The sequence below is a fragment of the Camponotus vicinus genome, unplaced genomic scaffold (genome assembly GCF_025532165.1).
Source record: "Camponotus vicinus isolate PSW18456_S1 unplaced genomic scaffold, iyCamVici1.0 SCAF_2, whole genome shotgun sequence".
Taxonomy (NCBI): domain Eukaryota; kingdom Metazoa; phylum Arthropoda; class Insecta; order Hymenoptera; family Formicidae; genus Camponotus; species Camponotus vicinus.
In genome coordinates, this window is record NW_028141956.1 from 1135446 (window position 1) to 1153955 (window position 18510).

The 18510-nt window shown below is 36.3% G+C and overlaps 2 protein-coding genes across 9 annotated transcripts; both read left to right on the forward strand.

Moving 5' to 3' along the window:
• The first annotated feature begins 213 nt into the window (after nucleotides 1-213).
• On the forward strand, nucleotides 214-4263 carry Dppiii (dipeptidyl peptidase 3). Of its 3 annotated transcripts, XM_083090644.1 has the most exons (5): nucleotides 214-400; nucleotides 643-789; nucleotides 1222-1519; nucleotides 1651-3415; nucleotides 3587-4263. In XM_083090644.1, the coding sequence occupies exons 3-5, from the start codon at nucleotides 1244-1246 to the stop codon at nucleotides 3742-3744; spliced, it is 2199 nt and encodes a 732-aa protein (XP_082946770.1). In that variant the 5' UTR covers nucleotides 214-400; nucleotides 643-789; nucleotides 1222-1243; the 3' UTR covers nucleotides 3745-4263. The 3 variants fall into 3 exon arrangements, with proteins under 3 accessions (XP_082946770.1, XP_082946768.1, XP_082946767.1); XM_083090642.1 differs by lacking the exon at nucleotides 643-789 and having other exon boundaries at nucleotides 215-400; XM_083090641.1 differs by lacking the exon at nucleotides 214-400 and having other exon boundaries at nucleotides 596-789.
• Nucleotides 4264-4548: 285 nt separating this feature from the next.
• On the forward strand, nucleotides 4549-13905 carry Dnapol-alpha73 (DNA polymerase alpha subunit B). Of its 6 annotated transcripts, XM_083089713.1 has the most exons (8): nucleotides 4646-4806; nucleotides 5366-5594; nucleotides 5709-5763; nucleotides 10777-10871; nucleotides 11583-12365; nucleotides 12459-12674; nucleotides 12793-13126; nucleotides 13644-13905. In XM_083089713.1, exons 1-7 carry the CDS (start codon nucleotides 4728-4730, stop codon nucleotides 13106-13108), a joined length of 1773 nt encoding a protein of 590 aa, XP_082945839.1. In that variant the 5' UTR covers nucleotides 4646-4727; the 3' UTR covers nucleotides 13109-13126; nucleotides 13644-13905. The 6 variants fall into 6 exon arrangements, with proteins under 6 accessions (XP_082945841.1, XP_082945839.1, XP_082945838.1 ...); XM_083089712.1 differs by lacking the exon at nucleotides 13644-13905 and having other exon boundaries at nucleotides 12793-13225; XM_083089717.1 differs by lacking the exons at nucleotides 4646-4806; nucleotides 5366-5594; nucleotides 13644-13905 and having other exon boundaries at nucleotides 5621-5763; nucleotides 11583-11726; nucleotides 11789-12365; nucleotides 12793-13225.
• Nucleotides 13906-18510: the final 4605 nt, after the last annotated feature.

The following is an 18510-nucleotide window of genomic DNA, read 5'->3' on the forward strand; positions in this document are numbered from 1 at the left end:
GATTTGCTCGGTTGCAATTTGAAATTAGAGAATTTTGTTTCAAAGCATACATTTTGCAACGTGAAATTAATTAATACATAAAAATATAGTACTGCATTTTTTTAATCAACAATCATGATGCACGAGTATTTAAATGCGTTTAATGTAAAAATGTCTAGATGATAGAATGATAAGGCATTATTTCAAATAGCCTCGATTCATAAAAAATATCTAGACACGATACGTTCTTTCGGAAAGTGACCGCATAGTAACAGGAATACATTTATGATATCTAAGGCACCTTTGAAACGAGTTTATCTTATCTTTCTCGATCTACCGATTAAAATAAAAAGCTTGTTAAAGCTCTGGCCAATCTTCTTTCTGCCTTCTCATCTTCTACCTTTGTTACCTATTTAATTTGGTAAGCGAAAATAGTTCAAAATCTTTTGAAATTACATTTAAATCATTCTTGTTATGGCTTGGTAGCGATACTCAAAAGTGATCAAAATATTTATCATATTTTAGTGAAAGGCGTGCAAATTAAATAACTATTCGAAATAAACATATATTACTCCATTACGTCACTTTTTTTGATTAATACTTTAGAACTCTTGACATATAGGTGTCTATTATGTTAAAGTTACAAGTTTTAAATACATTCAGATCAATCGTTGTCACCAACTGCAAGCGATCGTACTTTACGTTGCCATACGTCGCGAAAGTTACTCAAGCAAATTGTATAGAAACCATTGTACAAAGCAGAAGAACGCAGGTCAAGAATTTATTGTCAAGTGGCGAACGATACTCGTGGTGTGTGATATCTGTGAGATATGAATCTCAAATTAGACATCCCGTTATATAAAAAAACAGTGATATCTTATTAATAACATACTTTTAATATACATTCATCTTCAGCGAGTTCCAAAGTTATAGATACAAAAAATTACTTTGTCACTTTCTTTTCTATTGTTACAAATTAACATTATAATAAATAACACAAGAACAAATTTTCATGTGTATATAATTTTAAAAACTTTATCTTTATGAAATTATGCACCGATTTGAAATTTCTTTCTTGAGTACATCAGTAGCAGCATAGTTGAACAGCACTTCCAATAATATTATTATTCAATGTATTTATTGTTGCAACCAATATTTGTGTTGCTTATTATAGATAAGAATTTGTATTTGAGGCAATATATTAATAGATAACTTCAAATTTATAATTTTTTTGTTTTCTAGTAAGAAACAAGCATATTCGACAATGAGTCTGGATATTACTTTATATACATTACCCAACAATCAGCCTGTTGTTACAGTAGAATGTGAAACTGCATTTAAAACTTTGACACAAAATGAGAAATTATATGCCCATTATTTGAGTCAAGCAGCGTGGAACGGAGGATTAATAGTATTGATACAAACATCGCCAGAATCTCCATTGATATTTGCATTGCTACATAAGATTTATCTCGCAGAACCTATCGACGAATTGAAAAATGCTGCCACATGTGCCAATGTTACTGAAGATGAATTTACGGTAAAAGAATTTTTTTAGCATATTTTTTTATGCTGTCTTTTTCACCTTTTTTTCTTAGTAGTTATTAAATCTTAATAAATTATTAAATAAACATGTTTATAAAATATGATGAAATACCTTTTCTTTTTTAGGCTTTTCTAGTTTACAGTTGTGGAATATTTGCTAATGCAGGAAATTACAAAGCTATGGGTGATACCAAAATTATTCCCAATCTTCCTAAAAATACATTTGAGACAATAGTGAAAGCTTCGAAAGCCTATAAGGATAATCCTACAGAGATACATGATATTTGGGACAATATATCAAATGCCCTATATTCTTTAGATGGCAAGTTGAAGTCATTAGGATTAAATGATAAAGGTATCACAACTTATTTCTCTGCAAATTGTACTAAAGAGGACGCAGATAAAGTTAATGCATTTATGGAACATAAGGGACTAGAATCCTATAATGCAAGATGTTTCAAGACAACAATACACGATCCTGCCGCTAATGATAAATCCATTGATTTATATGAAATCAAACTGGCATCTGTGGAGACTTCGGATGATCCTAAAATAACGCTACCCGAGGAAACATTTGAAAATGCTAGATTTAAAATCACAAGAGGAGATTATAGTAAACTTTTGGTGCCTGTTGTGGAGAACCTCAAAAAAGCCAAAGAATATGCATCCAATCAGATTGAAAAAGATATGTTGGATAAGTACATTGATCATTTTAGAACAGGATCTTTGAATGATCATAAAAATGGTTCTCGTCTTTGGATAAAGGATAAAGGACCAGCTATCGAAACTTATATCGGCTTCATTGAAACATATAGAGACCCGGCGGGTCAACGAGGAGAATTTGAGGGTTTCGTGGCGATGGTAAATAGAGAAATGTCTGCGAAATTCGCTACATTGGTTAATAGAGCCGAAGAATTGATTCCTAAATTACCATGGAATAGTGATTTTGAGAAAGACACATTTTTGAGACCGGACTTTACCTCCTTGGATATTCTGACGTTCGCAGGTTCTTGTATTCCAGCGGGAATAAATATTCCGAATTACGATGAAATCAGGCAATCGGAAGGTTTTAAAAATGTATCTTTAGGAAACGTTTTACCCGCGCATATGAAAGACATCAGCATAATTCCGTTTCTGTCCGAAACCGACCAAGCGTTAATGCACAAGTATAGAATAACTAGTTTCGAAGTGCAAGTTGGTTTACACGAGCTTCTCGGCCATGGTACCGGTAAATATTTCAAACAGATAGACTCGAATAGTTTTAATTTCGACCGCGATAGCGTAAAGAATCCGCTAAATGAAAAAAAGATAGATAAGTACTTTCTAAAAGGAGAGACCTACGACTCCAAATTTGGTGCTATGGGATCTTCGTACGAGGAATGTAGGGCAGAGGCGGTCGGTCTTTATTTGAGCTTGGAAAAGGAAGTGTTGAATATATTTGGTTATGAAGGATCTGAAGCAGACGACATAGTCTATGTGAACTGGTTGTCTCTGTTGTGGGCTGGTTTTGCCAAGGCCTTTGAGATGTATCAACCATCCACCGGGACATGGTCGCAAGCTCACGCTCAAGCACGCTATGTTTTGCTTAGAGTGTGCCTAGAAGCAGGACAGGATTTTGTTAATGTTGTTGAAACCGAAGAAGGAAAGAATCTTTTAATGACTGTAGATCGAAGTAAGATCTTCACGGTCGGTAAAAAAGCTATTGGAGATTTTCTCTTAAAATTGCAAGTTTATAAGAGTATGGGAGACATTGAGTCAGCTAAGGAAATGTATGACAGATATAGCGAAGTGCCTGAAAATGGACCACATCCATGGGCTCGCTGGAGAAGCATAATTCTGTCTCGCAAAGAGCCAAGGAAAATCTTTGTTCAATCAAATACATTTATTGATGGTGCGCATTAAAATAGAAAATTAATAACTATATTTCAAAGTTAAGACATGCTCTTTGCATGTCTTTAGATAATTCTTTAAACATATATATACTATCTAAATTATATATGTATACTTATTGTGATTATTACGAATAATTTGTTTTTAATTCTAATTTTTTTATTTGTTTCAGGTTTTGATTCTAATAATGTGGTGCTGAAGAATTATGAATCCTCATTTACAGGACTTATTCAATCGTGGATAGAGAGATTTCCAAATTTAGACACATCTCAAACACTAATAGAGCTTTGGAATAAAGATAAACATCATTTTGTATCGACAAATAATTAATCAGAGCACCTGTATCTGTGAATTCAATTGTTGAAATTTTAAAAATTCCGCGAAGTAGCGTCTTCATATTTAGTTATTCATATGGAGCTAAAACATATTACAGTATTTAAAAATATTAAGTTCTGCAATACTTTATTTCTATAGATTAACAATTATATATACTGCGTGCAAAAGTTGAACTATTTATAGCTATTTATAGCTATTTAAAGCTATATCCACGCACGAATGGTTATTGTATGAACAAAATGGTATTATGTCTAGCGTGATTATCGCTAAATACTTGTCCTTGATATGCTAAGTTTTATATATTTTTCTAACATGTGAAATTTTGTACACATACAATTTAAATGAAACTTGAATAGCTATATTTAGCGCTAAATGTGCGTTGCGAATATGAGGAAAAATGCATTTAAAAGCAAAAATATTTCGAGCTTGTATGGAACATATAAGAATATAATTGTACTAAAAATATATACACAATTCTCTATTCTAAAAATACAAGAAATATTTGTAAATTTATATACGCGCTTTTTATTCATATATATATATATATATATATATATATATATATATATATATATATATATATATATATATATATATAGGATAATTTATTTGTAAACAAATTAAATAATTAATACACATAAAACACTAAAATTTATGGTTTAAATTTGATTATTTAAATATCTGAAAAATCGGGTTTTTTAATATTTTTATTCTATATTAATTTCACATATAATATATAGCATAATTAATTACAAACATGCCCTATATTTTTTATTTAATTAGGAAAGTGAGAGAGAAGTTTGAATACACCGTTGATCGACTCACTTATTTCGCGCATGCGCATTTTATTTTGGCTAATAAGATATTTACAGGGAGTCGTAAAACTATACAACTATTGTATCTATGGTTTGAACTTTGAACCTGTCGAGTTTTGGCGGCAAGAGTGGACGAGAGTGGTAAGTGTAACTGCGTGCAAGATGGAAAGGAAGGATTCTCTGCGGAATTTGTTCCAAGACTTGGGCTGTAAAGTCGAAAGCGATGCCATTCTCGATAAATGTAAGCCCCTTCGATCCTATATAATTAATAAAATTATCGATAATCTTTTTCCCTAAAATTACGATCCCGCGCTTTATATTGATTTGATAACGAATGCAAAAATTGTTGAAAATTAAATTTTAGAACTTTAAAATTACATTCTTGAACGACATCAAAGGAGTGTATATACCTGTTTTTATAAAATGATTATTTTATATATAACACAAAAAGGATGCACAGATTTTATCTCTTTAGCCTCATATAACCTTACTTTAAGACTGACAAATCTTAGCTATTTACAATTTAAAAGATTTGAAAGAAAAGAGAATGTCAGTAATGTTGGCTGTATAATTAAATGTGTTTTTCTTTAACTCTAATTTTGTAAATGAGAATTATGGAAATTAAATCAAAATTAAGCTTGGAGAATGTTAATAAAACTTGGTCTAAATCAACTAAAATATTAGTGTTACTTTGTGTTGATTACATTTTATATATTAAAAATATTCGAAATTTTGTCTCTTGACATTTCAATTGAAGAGTTGATACGATTGGAATTAATGACTATGTGACTGTGCAATAGGTTTCGAACTTTGCGAATCTTACAATGTGGATGTGGAGAAGCTTACGGAATTGTGGCTTACTTTTTGTGTCAATAACAACAACGACATTGATCCTACTCTTGGCAGTCTCGTTAAGATGGAAAACGCAGTTTTGAAAAAGGATTATAAATTGCATGACCTAACCATGGAAAATAATACAAATAGAAAACAAAGTATGGATAAGCAAGGATTTGGCGCAAATAGAGATACGTATCCTTTAATATTTTACAAAATCGCCTTTATTTTGCTTTGAATGGACAAACATTATAATTAATAATAGTTTGAGCTTTTTCATGTATTGTACCTTACATGTGAACATTATAGTGAAAACGATGATATGCTTAGCATGTATGGCTGTACCGAAACCAGACCACCAAAGGTGAGTTTTTACTATCTTTATTGATTTGATTATATAACAGATATCAATATATAGCTTTAAGATATTTCTTATTAATTGAAATATGAAATATAAAAAACTACTTTTTATCTCATTAAATCATAAATTTTATTAATTTAATATAAATTATAAATTTATAAATTTTATAAGGAATAATATACATATCGATTTATCTTTAAAATATAATTAATTTGCCACATGGCAAATATTCGGATATTCTTAAATTTGAATTCGTGAACGGATGTTAACGGATGCGAGATCCGTTCGTCAGAACGGTAGAAATCGTCTTAATACCTGAAGTGCCTTATAACAATGCTATTCTTGGAAGGATCACGAAACGGTTCCTTTGAGACACAGAAACGAAACGATTTTCTTTCAGACAATACTAAGAAATCCATTAAAATCGATTTTCGTGTCATTCTGCCAACATTCTCGCATTCTATGCAGTCGATTTATAGTATCCTTTGCGCTTTTCGCTCAAAATTTTCGTGCTTTTTGAAAGTTTTTCGAGACCGTGAAATTTTCGAAACGCGTCACCCGCCGACAGGTAAATCCCAGGAGAGGCATAAAAAGAAACGTCGTTAAAGGACGTCTCGCATGATGGAGATACATATATATATATATACAATTCTCGCTGTAAAAATCCGTCCAGATTATCCCGCCTCTCCCTTCCACGAAGGATACTCTGCGGGAAGGAGGGGTGGGGAGGGAGGGGCAACTCGTTTCTATTGGTGGAACGAGGACGGAGCGCGCCGCTCCAGCGGCGAGGAAGAGAAAGAAAGAGAGAGAGAGACATGGCTTTCCTTCTCCCTCCCTTATCCCGAGATCCGAGCAGATTTCTTTCGAAGGGCACGATTTCAGTTTTCAAGGACTCCAGTGTACCGTCGTCGGTTCGTCACTCGCGTTCGTGCTCGCGCTCGCGCATGTCTCTTCGGATTCACGCTTTGCGCGACCCACGCCCGCGCATTATTTTCCGCTCAGTGCTCCTCGAGTTACTATACCTCGCGGTTACACGATCCGTATCGTTGCGGGGCCGTTACGCGGCTCGGTAATCTCGATGGCGTCGCCGAAGCAACGCCACCATCGGCGTCGTCTGACACGGCGTCGTCGCGAGTGAAATCCCCCTGGAGAATAATCGGGGCTCCGGCTTCGAATTTATCGCCGAACGATCGATCCGGCGAGGAAAAATCGGCGAGCGCGTCGATCGTCGTTGCACGCGCGCGCGCGGGTGTCCGCGTGTGTGCACGTGTGCACGCGTGTGGGTGTCGTATTTGTAAAGTTACGTATCCCCGACGCGCGGTTACGTGACGATGCGACGAGGAACGCGAGAGAGAAGCGGCAACTTTGGCGGCCATGATGGATCTCGGCGCGAGCGAGGCTCGCGAAAGGCGAACAGTCATCGTCGCGATTATCGCGCGGCTCCCGGATACGTTTGCTCCACTCGCGGACGACGCGCGATCGCGAGATCGCGCGGGCGGAAATCGGAGAATCGATCTCGCCGCGCGTGATACGCGCGGACGCGAGCGCGGGCGCGCATGCGCGCCCCTAGGGAGAAGATGCGCGCCGCGCGGCCACGAGTGCGTCGACCGTTGGTTCGATGAATCCTGTTGATCGCCCCGCAACCTGTTGCGCCGATCGCGAGCGACACGGCGATTCTCCTCGTAATCTTCAAAAAGTAAATCCGGATTTTTTGAAAGACGATTGCGCTAGAGAGATCATTTCCTTTATAACTGCGAATAGAAAGGTATGAGTGTGGGACTAAAATTCAAATTTTATATCGCTGTTAAGGATTAAAAATTAACACTTTTTTTTTTTCAATTGTTTGTCATATATTGCAGCGAAAGAAAGTATGTATTGTTTCCCTTAATGGTGAAAAGATTTGAATTGTCCTTTCTAAACACTGCTTTAAAGCGGAGTCTCTCTCTTTTTTACTTCATTATTTATACTTGTAAAATTCACGAAATTTCTAATATTTCAAAATCGCTGATATATATATATAATTACTTTTTTATTTTTTCAAATTAGTAGAAAAAATCGTTTAATCGCTCAAGAAAGAGAAACGGCGTTAGAGGAAGAAATTTTCCAGCGAATCTTTCGCCGATGGTTATCAGCTTTCGTTCCTCGTAAACTTTCTCTTCCATCGCTCGCCGGAGAATCACCGACAACAAGCTGTCCCGCCGATCGGCGGCAACGCGAATAATTTGCATCCAGCGAACATCGCATTCGAGCAGCGGTTTCCTCGTGGCGTAGACATGTCAGTCTCTCTCTCTCTCTCTCTCTCTCTGTCTCTTTCTCTCCATCAATTAAGCACAATTGAGCAACAACTGTTCCAATCTCTTCCCTCGCCCGCACGGCTTTCGGTCTGTCGGGCATTTCTTTCATCTCTATCCTTTGCGCCGCGTGACTCAGACGAGATAGATCAATATCCATGGACGTCTAAGCGCGCGCGAACAGTCGATCGGGACGGTCGGTTCGTTTCATTGGGTTCATACGCGAAGACGACCGTTGGAAATTTAACGTACTTTTTCCACGGGAACGAAATATTAAAGATTAAGTATCGGAGCGAAGAGAGGGAGAGAGGGAGTCGATTTCGAGATGCTTTTGGTCTCGTAAGTAATCTCTAAAGATTTGTTTCTGTACAAAATACCGAAGAATTCATTGTTTTCATTTTCAAATTTTTTTTGAACAATTTATAGTCGATTTTTTTTTAACAAAAGAAGGAAAATAAAGTTTTGAAGTTTGATTAAACAATTCAAGAAGAAATCCGTTTCAGGAATTAAATTTTATTAAAGTGCAAGTGTAGTAAAATTTTATTTAAATTTGAGAGAGATTTAATACGTTTTCTCTTTAGCGACTGTATATTTGTACATTTTATGTTCTAATAATTTATATATAGAAACAAATCTCTGTGCGTGAGGTTACTTATTAAATAGATAGCGCATTTTTATTTTTATATCGATTATATACATTCCGAGATTAACATTACGTAGCTTTCGTCGATATAGCAACGAAATTATCAAGTTAGAAAATCCCAACAAATCAGTGTATCTTCTGTATCTTTTCTGTATGTTTTCTGTATCGCGTCAGCTTTCGATAAAAACGGATAATTTCCAACGAAATTCCAACCAAAATATTTACAGACACAGATACGAATAGTAGTCTACACAATGATAAACAGAGTTACACAAACGAAATGAGTCGTGAACCTTGGGTTTTCTCGAGAACGTTCTCCTTACGTACATCTTACAATTTATTAGACATTCTTCATATTTCATCGGACAAACCTTTGCCGAAGCGAGCATTAAAATATTTTTTTGCCATAAAAAAAATTTGTTTTGCTAACGCTCGGGACGAAACCTTCGCGCTTCGTCGCGCATTCAACGTGGAAGAGAGAGAGAGAGAGAGAGAGAGAGAGAGAGAGAGAGAGAGAGAGAGAGAGAGAGAGAGAGAGAGAGAGAGAGAGAGAGAAAGAGAGAAAGAGAAGCGTGAGAGGGAGACAGGACATGTTACGTGTGTGCGAAGGAACGTTACTCGTGTAACGTAACGTAACGTACGCGACTGCAGGCCAGGCGTACGTTTCGAAACCTAGAACGAGCCGCTCGACTGGGATCGAGCGGATCGGACGGCATCGAAATGCGAACGAGCGGGACTGTCTCTGAACTTGATTGAAACAATGCGTAATAAAGCGGGCGTTAAGAGAGCGGACAGGTTAATCGCAGTTAACCTTTCTATAACCAGCAAATGGCGATCGTCGTTGTTTCCTTCTTACTGTATTCGCGTGCACGCAACGCGCTAGCGAGACTTTTTTTTTTCTTTTTTTTTTCCTTTGCGTTTGCGGGATCAAGCCCACTCCCGGAGGAGGAGAGAGACCACAAGGCCGGAGACGATTCCTTTCCGAATTTGCCGAATGAGTGGCGGTCTAGTGCACGGTCGATAAAGTTGTGACTAGATCCACACTCATTAAGCACGTTCGAGCATCGCAGCTAAAACCCGATAGAAATCGATCGCCGAAATTGACGAAGCGCAGCCTGACAACAATCAGATGAGACAAACGCGTGCGTCATTTGACTCTTTACAATCGAGCAGTAACTATGCATCGTAAAGTAACGCGTTCTTTCTAGATTGACCGGTTGAATAGTAGATCTCCGAGATATTTCAAGACGAGACAACTCTGCGAGATATCGTGGTAAATGGATTGAAATTTTAGAGACGAAGAAAGAAAGTAATTCCATAGACGAGTATGAATTTAGTGCACGTGCATCTTATCATTTCGTGACTAGATACATACTCGTCTACGGTAATCTATCTTGATACCGGAAGCATCTTCTTCGAATGTACGTGTGTATCATTAAAATACGTATGTGTTTTGTGTTTCGTAAAATTTATGTATTCTCGTATCTTATTATTTTGCTACGTTACATATATTTACACGTAATGTATATTGTGTATACATGTAAAATCTATATCGCTTGTAAAAAACTCGAGAAATTAGGAAATATAAGTCTTCAGATATCTCTACTTTGAAGATATATCTATAAAACATCTTTAAATATTGCGTGATAATGATTGTAAATATACATAGTAAGCGCTCAACCTTATCTTATTAGATTTAGTGTTTAGGAAAGAATATTGTACAGGTATATATTTATACCATTCCGTCTTATTTAGCGTACATTGCATCATGTATTCCTTATACGTGCGTATTGCGTTCAGAAAAATAAATATCGTCGATATAATAACTGAAAAGCTTATCTCCAGATCATCTTAAATTATATTTAAAAAATGTAAAATATATATTACACACACGAGAGCGAATTTTTCTCTGCAGTTGTGTAATATATAATCTCTAATTTAAAAATATAAGATGGTTCAGAAAGAAGTTGTTTAATTAAACGTTTATGTGCATTTATGTTGATGCGTTTATCTTACGGATTGATTGACGAGTTTGATGTGCGAAAGATGGATAATGCGTCTGTTTTTTTTGTCTCGTTGCAGCGCGCGCGAAGTCCAGAGATTGATACAGATGCTCAGACGGATAAAACCAAAGTCGCAGAGTTTTCGTTTTCACCAGCCAACTACGCCGAAAACTCGTAAGCAGAGGTTTTTTGAGCAGCTCGAGTCTAGTATCACTTTATGTATAAGGGTGTAAACAAAAATTGAGGCAATATTCTAATATATTTCTAGGATCGAACCGAATCGAAAAGTCTTGTATCATCTTTTCTCTGATAAATAATTATTGATATTAATTAAAAAAATTTTTGTGTATGTGTACAAGCTGTCTTTCATCAAATTTGAATAAAATACTTTATCTGTTTTTGATAATGCAAAAAAACAAGTCTGAGAAAAACAATTATTTATTTGAAAGACACAAATATATCACAAGCAGATTTTTCGAAATTTAAAAATAATTGATATTTTTTTAATGGGATTCAGTTTGATCAGTTTTACATTCTTTTGACTATATTAACACACAAGGTTTCTAGTACGTTCTCTCACATTTTATGTTTCCAGAAATGTATGATTATTATTGAATCGTAATATTAGTAAATATATTTTTTAGCTTTAATATCGAATAATTGTAAGCATTTCTTCTTATTATAACAAATTATAAATATTAATAAGTTTTTCTCTAACTTTATTTTTTATAATCAATTTAAAAATTTATTACGATTACTTTTTAACTTTGTGATTGTGAAACATTGCATCATTTCTGTGAAACAATGATATTATATAATGAAATAGAAAAACTAAGTTTATATATATATCGCGTTATCCACAAAAAATCGTGTAAATGTTTTTAGAAGCACGTCGAATCTGCGTAATGCAACGGACAAAGGAAAGATCCTGCTCTCCACCGGCGAGACCGTCGCGTCGTGGAAGAGGACAGGAGATTACGAAGTCGAAGTCACGAAGTCTGACGAACCGCATGTTCCCGTCGACGCAAGGTACATGTATGAGATCTTGTCGAAACAGGGACATCTTCTCACGTCGGTGTGTCGAAGTCTAGGCAGCAGACTGTTCAAAACGTGGTCGGCGATGACCGGTAATGCCGCTGCCGAACTGCGTTACGTGAAGAACGTACGAAGCGTGAACCAGACGCACTTCCGGACATTCGGTCGCGTCAACGCGAAGAAGGAATCCGCGAATACGGTGACGTTGGAAGGTTGCACGAGACGGAGAGGCGCTTCGATGGCCGACTCGATCGAGCTGGATTTTCGCAATCTGAAACAATACTCTGTATTTTCTGGGCAGATTGTAGCGGTTGAGGCCACCAACCCGGTAGGCGATGTTTTATATGTGAATAAGATATTCGCGAAGGCATACGCACCTTCCGCATCCGCGCCTAGACTCGAATCGAAGATTAACATCTTCGTCGCGGCGGGACCGTTTACCGCGCTCAATAACACGCTTTACCAGCCGTTGTGGGATTTGATGGAGAAGATTGCGTCGGACGAGCCGCACGTTTTGATCCTCGTCGGGCCTTTCCTCGAATACACGCACCCCGAAGTACAAAATAATTTCATTAGGGATACGCATCAGGAATTCTTCGAAAAGATTCTCACGAGGATAATGGAATCAACGAAGTAATATAGAATATTTCTCTTCATAATTATATACAGATTTATTTATAGATTATTTCTGTTTTTATTATAATTATATGTATCCTATTATTACAGGAAAAACACGCAAGTCGTGTTGGTGGCTTCTAATCGCGACGCCCATCACGAACCTATATTTCCAACACCTGAGTATGCTGTCTTTAACAAAAAGTTGTTGCAAAATTATCGGAATTTAAAACTAATGCCAGATCCTTGTATATTGGATGTTGCCGGCTTAAAGATCGGAATTACATCGGTCGATGTAATCAAACACATCGGAAAAGAGGAGATATCGTGAGTGTCACAGTGTAATTATTATAAAATGTAACGACAATGAGATAATATTTTTCAGTTACATTTATAATACATATTTTATGTACAAGAAATATGAAAATGCGTGCATTATTTTTAGAAACGTAACCGGTGACCGACTCGGTCGTCTGGCTGATCATGTGCTCGCTCAAACGTGTTTCTATCCCGTGTATCCTCCGTCCGAGGACCTAAACGTGGACACGGATTTATGGGAAAAGCATGCATTTTTCGATCAACAACCGCACGTGTTAATTTTACCGTCCGATATGCGATGTTATTGCAAAGTGATTAACGAGTGCATGACTCTGAATCCGGAACGTATGCACAAACACGCTTATGCAAGAGTGAGCGTGAAACCGGCTCTCGGCGATAAATGGAATTCTAGTAATATCTCTTGCGAGATCGTCAAAGTTTGATAGCTTTAAGATAAAAATGTATGTAATAATCAAAAATAGTTGAATATTTTTATATTTATATAATATTTTGAAAAATATGTTTATATAAGTTTATAATATAAAATCTTTTTTTTTACATTTCTTCCTTGTCCTATATTTTTCTTTTAATACTTAATTCATTGCATATCTCTTAAGTTGATCAAACTTTCAAATGCAGATTTTCTGCTTATTTTTAGATAATCTTGTTATGAGGAAATTTAAACATTGATTTATATAAATTTTATAAGTAACTTTTGTGAGATTTAACGAAATTATATTTTGACACTGAATTCAATGCTTGATTTTGTTGCAAATATAAAGATAAAAGTAAGAGCTATATTATATTATGCATTGGAGATTAAAGATTAGAATTTGATTAATCAGGATAAAAAGAGTTAAAATTTCTTTTTTCTAATTAATTAAATTTCAATCTTCAATGCATGATCCAAAACTAACTTTACACGAGACTTTCATTAAAAAAATATTTGTCACTGCGTTATTTTATATTTTTTAATAGAACCATCGTGCTCCGAGTCACCGATAGAGATCGTCGCTGTTGAACTTTGCGCTGTTGCCTTCTTTCGTGCACGTTTGATGGCACCACGAGCTCGATGCTGCTGCCCCCGCAAAGTTCCCCCGGAGTTTTCTACCGCTGGTGGTCCATAAAATCGGCCATTACATCAACATTTTTGTCGTGCAACGAGCAGCTAGAAGCGGTTCGCAATGGGAAGCTCGCGATCGACCTGGTGAACCATCTCTCCCTCCCCTCCCCCGACATTGGTAAGTAAACATAATTGGCAATACACACTCGCGCGTGTAGCTTCGAATCTAGGATCGGTGCCGCGCGACAAGCAACATCGTTGGTTTTGCCAAATCCCCGACCGCCATCTTTGCAAATTCGCTCATATCCCGTGTACTGTATCTACTTCAGCGACTCTACTCCGATGTATACGTCGACGTACGCGTCGTTTTTTTTTTTACGCTCACTTTCCTTATCCCTTTCTCGCGTCGCGGAATAATCTTATGCATCGCGGTAACCTTGAGCCCCCAATTTTGAGGTGAATCGTCGATTAGCAGACTCGATCGAGTACATGCGATGTGCACGTCGTCGTCGTGCAAAATATTTTCGCGAAATTACGATACAATTTTTTTCTCTTTTTTTTTTTGACATTTTTTTTCAAAGATGTGTCAAAGATGCATCGCGATATTTCGCCCAGTCGAGTATCGTACATCGACGAGATTTCCATAGTAACGATGCGTTACGAAACGATTACGTAGAGGCGTTACATGTGCAAGTGCATTGGCTGCGCTGGTACATATCAGCTGGTAGTACCAGCCTGATACTTTTGCGAAACCTTGCATCGTCACGGGAGCGATTCGAATTCCGGCGAGCAGTATCGACCGGAACTTTCCGCGGGAATATCTTCATTATCGACGAATTCTCTCGATATGTGTGACAAAATGCACGTATTTATTTAACTCTGGAAGGCACGTGTTTTACAAAAATCTATATATTTTGTCCCTTTATATTTCTTTTTTTTAGAATTTTGGCATTTAAATATAATTATTCAAAAGAAAATACGATTATTGCAGAGACAACTGTGGTAGAATCAGATTCTAATAAATCCTAATTTTTAATTCGTAATAAAATTCTTCTTATAATGTGTGATAGAAAAATTGTGAATTTTTGTCTACACTAGATAAAGAAATAAATTTCACAATACGCGGTGAAAGGCTGGATATAAGCTTGCTGAGATCATATATGTTTTACACAAAAATCTATATATTTTGTCCCATTATATTTCTTTTTCTTAGAATTTTGGGATTTAAATATAATTATTCAAAAGAAAATTAAAAAACGATTATTGCAGACACAACCGTGGTAGGATTAGATTCTAATAGATCCTAATCTTTAATTTGTAATAAAATTCTTCTTATAATGATAGAAAAATTGTGAATTTTTGTCTACACTAGATCAAGAAATAAATTTCACAATACGCGGTGAAAGACTGGATATAAGCTTGCTGAGATCATATGTTTTACAAAAATCCATATATTTTGTCTCTTTATATTTCTTTTCTTAGAATTTTGGCATTTAAATATAATTATTCAAAAGAAAATTAAAAAACGATTATTGCAGACACAACCGTGGTAGGATTAGATTCTAATAGATCCTAATCTTTAATTTGTAATAAAATTCTTCTTATAATGATAGAAAAATTGTGAATTTTTGTCTACACTAGATCAAGAAATAAATTTCACAATACGCGGTGAAAGGCTGGATATAAGCTTGCTGAGATCATATGTTTTACAAAAATCCATATATTTTGTCTCTTTATATTTCTTTTCTTAGAATTTTGGCATTTAAATATAATTATTCAAGAGAAAGTACGATTATTACAGAGACAACCGTGGTAGAATTAGATTCTAATAGATTCTAATCTTTAATTCGTAATAAAATTCTTCTTATAATGATACAAAAAAAGTTATGAATTTTTGTCTACACTAGATCAGGAAATAAATTTCACAATACGCGTTGAAAGGCTGGATATAAGCTTGCTGAGATCATATGTTTTACAAAAATCTATATATTTTATCCCTTTATATGTCTTTTTTTAGAATTTTGACATTTAATATAATTACTCAAAAGAAAATACGATTATTGCAGAAACAACCGTGGTAGAATTAGATTCTAATAGATCCTAATCTTTAATTTTTAATAAAATTCTTCCGATTATAATGATGGAAAAATTATGAATTTTTTGTCTTGAAAAAACATTAGCTCAAGAAATAATTTCACAATACGCATTGAAAGGCTGGATATAAGCTTGCTGAGATTATGTATGTTTTACAAAAATCTGTATTTTGTCTCTCTATATTTCCTTTCCTAGAATTTTTACATTTAAATATAATTTTTCAAACAAGAAAATACAATTATTGTAGAGACAATCGTGAATCGCATATATTTTATTCTTAAATTCTTATATAATAATTCTTCGCTGCAATATATTGGCTAATAATGTTAGAAAAATCAAGAAGTAAATTTCACATGATACACATTTCAGGGATTTAAAAGCCGGATTTAATGCTCGCTAATTGCGATGAGATTCGATGGACGAAACGCGAATGATTGGCATAAGGTTATCCGTGACGTCGGAAGTTGAACTTACGGAGATTGCATTACGGTTTCGTACAGTCCCGGTTTCGCGCACACGTAGACACGTGCGCGAGAATCATTGTATATGCGAGAATGTGAGAAAGCGAGAGTGCTATATCGATCCGGTTCGTGCGAAGTCTACCTATCTACCTCAACCCTAGCATTACGCGTATACAGGATACATTGAACGATGTGCCATTGGCAGCGACTCTCTGTTACTTTTTTTTTTTAAAGAAAATTTCCAAAACGAACACGCTTCTCCTCGTGTCACTTAATCGAATGTCTCCCGCGAGACAGCAATAAATATGAATTAAAAATTTCCATCTTGTAATAAACTTTGTTTATATCGTATTAAACTTTATGAAATTTAATTTTAAAACATACACTAATAAATACTAATAAATTTAAATTCTTACGAGATTTCTAAGTTTAAAGAAATCATAATTAAAAGATGTTCAAGAGCGTTCAAATTATTTTATATTAATAGACTGGAATGAAGAGAGAAACATGTAATATAATTTTTTTTTTAATAAATTGATTCTTACGTATATCGTCAGTTTAGACAAGTAAAATAAGAAACTCGAAAAGTAAAATAATTGAATTTTAGGGAATCACATTTTATATTTGATGTCAGAATAATTCTAATCTTACAGAAAGAATATATATCGAAATAAAGAATTTTTAAGAGTTTTTTGTAACACCTAGGGAGGGTAGTAGACCCCTCTTCAATTTAAAAGTTAAGATGTTGAAAAAAAAAACGCGGCGAACGTTGACCCGTTCGATCGATACGAATGGAGTGAATAAACGTAAAATTATACGATTAAAATCAGAGATATAGCATAATCTGGGGCAAATAGCAAGTCGGGGTTTTAATTACTCGATAGGCGCCGAATAAGGCGATAAATCTAAGAAAGAAACGACAAGAAAACACGCGAAATGAAGTATCCTTTTCCCGAAAACTCAAGAGGAAAAATTTTTTAAACCAGTGCCCGGATTTTTTTTCTTTCTTAATCTTGTCAAATTGCCAAAGTTGTAATCGACACGAGACTTCCCGAGACGCACCTGTTAAACTTTCGGCCGTTTCACGGACTCTTATCCCGGAGCGATGCGCGCTTTAACGCACGAGATGGGAAGCTTCGCGCGACGTCGGATCGTCATCGGGTTCATACGCACTCGGGGCACGAGGTCCGCGAGATGTGTCTACGCTGGTGGGCCGTTTCGGGCGGGCGACGCAACGGCTGTGTGCGCAAAAAACGGCGGCGGCGGCGGCAGTCAAGTTCAAGGCCACCGACGTCTCCCTCCCCCTCCCCGCCCGCGGCCGCCGTCGCCGCCCCCGCCGCCCACTCACCCACTCACCTATCACCGTAATATATATACACACATTGGCGCGTCTGAACCGCGTCAGGAGCGTATCGAGCCGTCCGGATCCGGGGATCGCCGGAGGATCCGAGGGCGACTCTCTCGACGACGGGATGACGGGAGTGTTTCGGGAGCGCTCGCTCGATCGATCTACCTCTCTCTCTCTCTCTCGTCGTCGTCGCGAGGGAAAATTCAATTCGCTCGTACGTAAATACCGTTCGGCGCAATGCTTGGATTTGCACGAGATGTCTGCTCGATCGGGGAAAAGCGATGTTGGAAATTGTATCGAAAAGTCAAAAATAAAAAGGAGGAAATTCTCGTCGAAAATCAAGTGCGATGTAAGAGTGGATTTTTAATTTATTATCTAATCGAGGAAAAAAAATCGAGATGAATATTTTGTTTACAATCATTGGTGGGCATTAGGGAAAAATTACGCGGTTGTAAAATGTATATAAGTGCACAAAAATATTTGTTCAAGTCTATGAAAATATTTTACGGACGTCTGGCGGTTCCTCGCTTCTCGGAAAGGGTGGAGCTTGATGCGGCGATGAGGTAGAAAGAGGGAAAGAGAGAGGATATAAATCAAAGCGTACGCGTAGATATACGAAAAGTTGTCTCGAGCTGCCACGATAAAGCTCGCGCCGTATCAAGGTGATACGAGAGCCGGTAATGTTAGGTTAATGACCGATAGTCCGTGACCATGATTTTTATCCAAAATGACATTACACGCGACGTTTACGAAGAAAAAAAAAGCACGGTAACATCTGTCTTAAATCGAGACAGTCGCGTCGTTTTATCGGCGATAAATGCGATAAAAAGGTGAAAATATCTCGACGCGTTGCCTAACACGATGCAATTGTACGCGATA

Excerpts from the sequence above, each read along its gene's own strand:
- Dnapol-alpha73 (XM_083089713.1), top strand. The coding sequence starts at position 4,728 with ATGGAAAGGAAGGATTCTCTGCGGAATTTGTTCCAAGACTTGGGCTGT. Across the intron at positions 5,595-5,708 it reads TTTGGCGCAAATAGAGATAC|TGAAAACGATGATATGCTTA; the intron begins GTATCCTTTAAT and ends TGAACATTATAG. Across the intron at positions 5,764-10,776 it reads CCGAAACCAGACCACCAAAG|CGCGCGCGAAGTCCAGAGAT; the intron begins GTGAGTTTTTAC and ends GTCTCGTTGCAG.
- Dppiii (XM_083090641.1), top strand. The coding sequence starts at position 611 with ATGTTAAAGTTACAAGTTTTAAATACATTCAGATCAATCGTTGTCACC. Across the intron at positions 790-1,221 it reads AGTGGCGAACGATACTCGTG|TAAGAAACAAGCATATTCGA; the intron begins GTGTGTGATATC and ends TTTGTTTTCTAG. Across the intron at positions 3,416-3,586 it reads ATCAAATACATTTATTGATG|GTTTTGATTCTAATAATGTG; the intron begins GTGCGCATTAAA and ends TATTTGTTTCAG.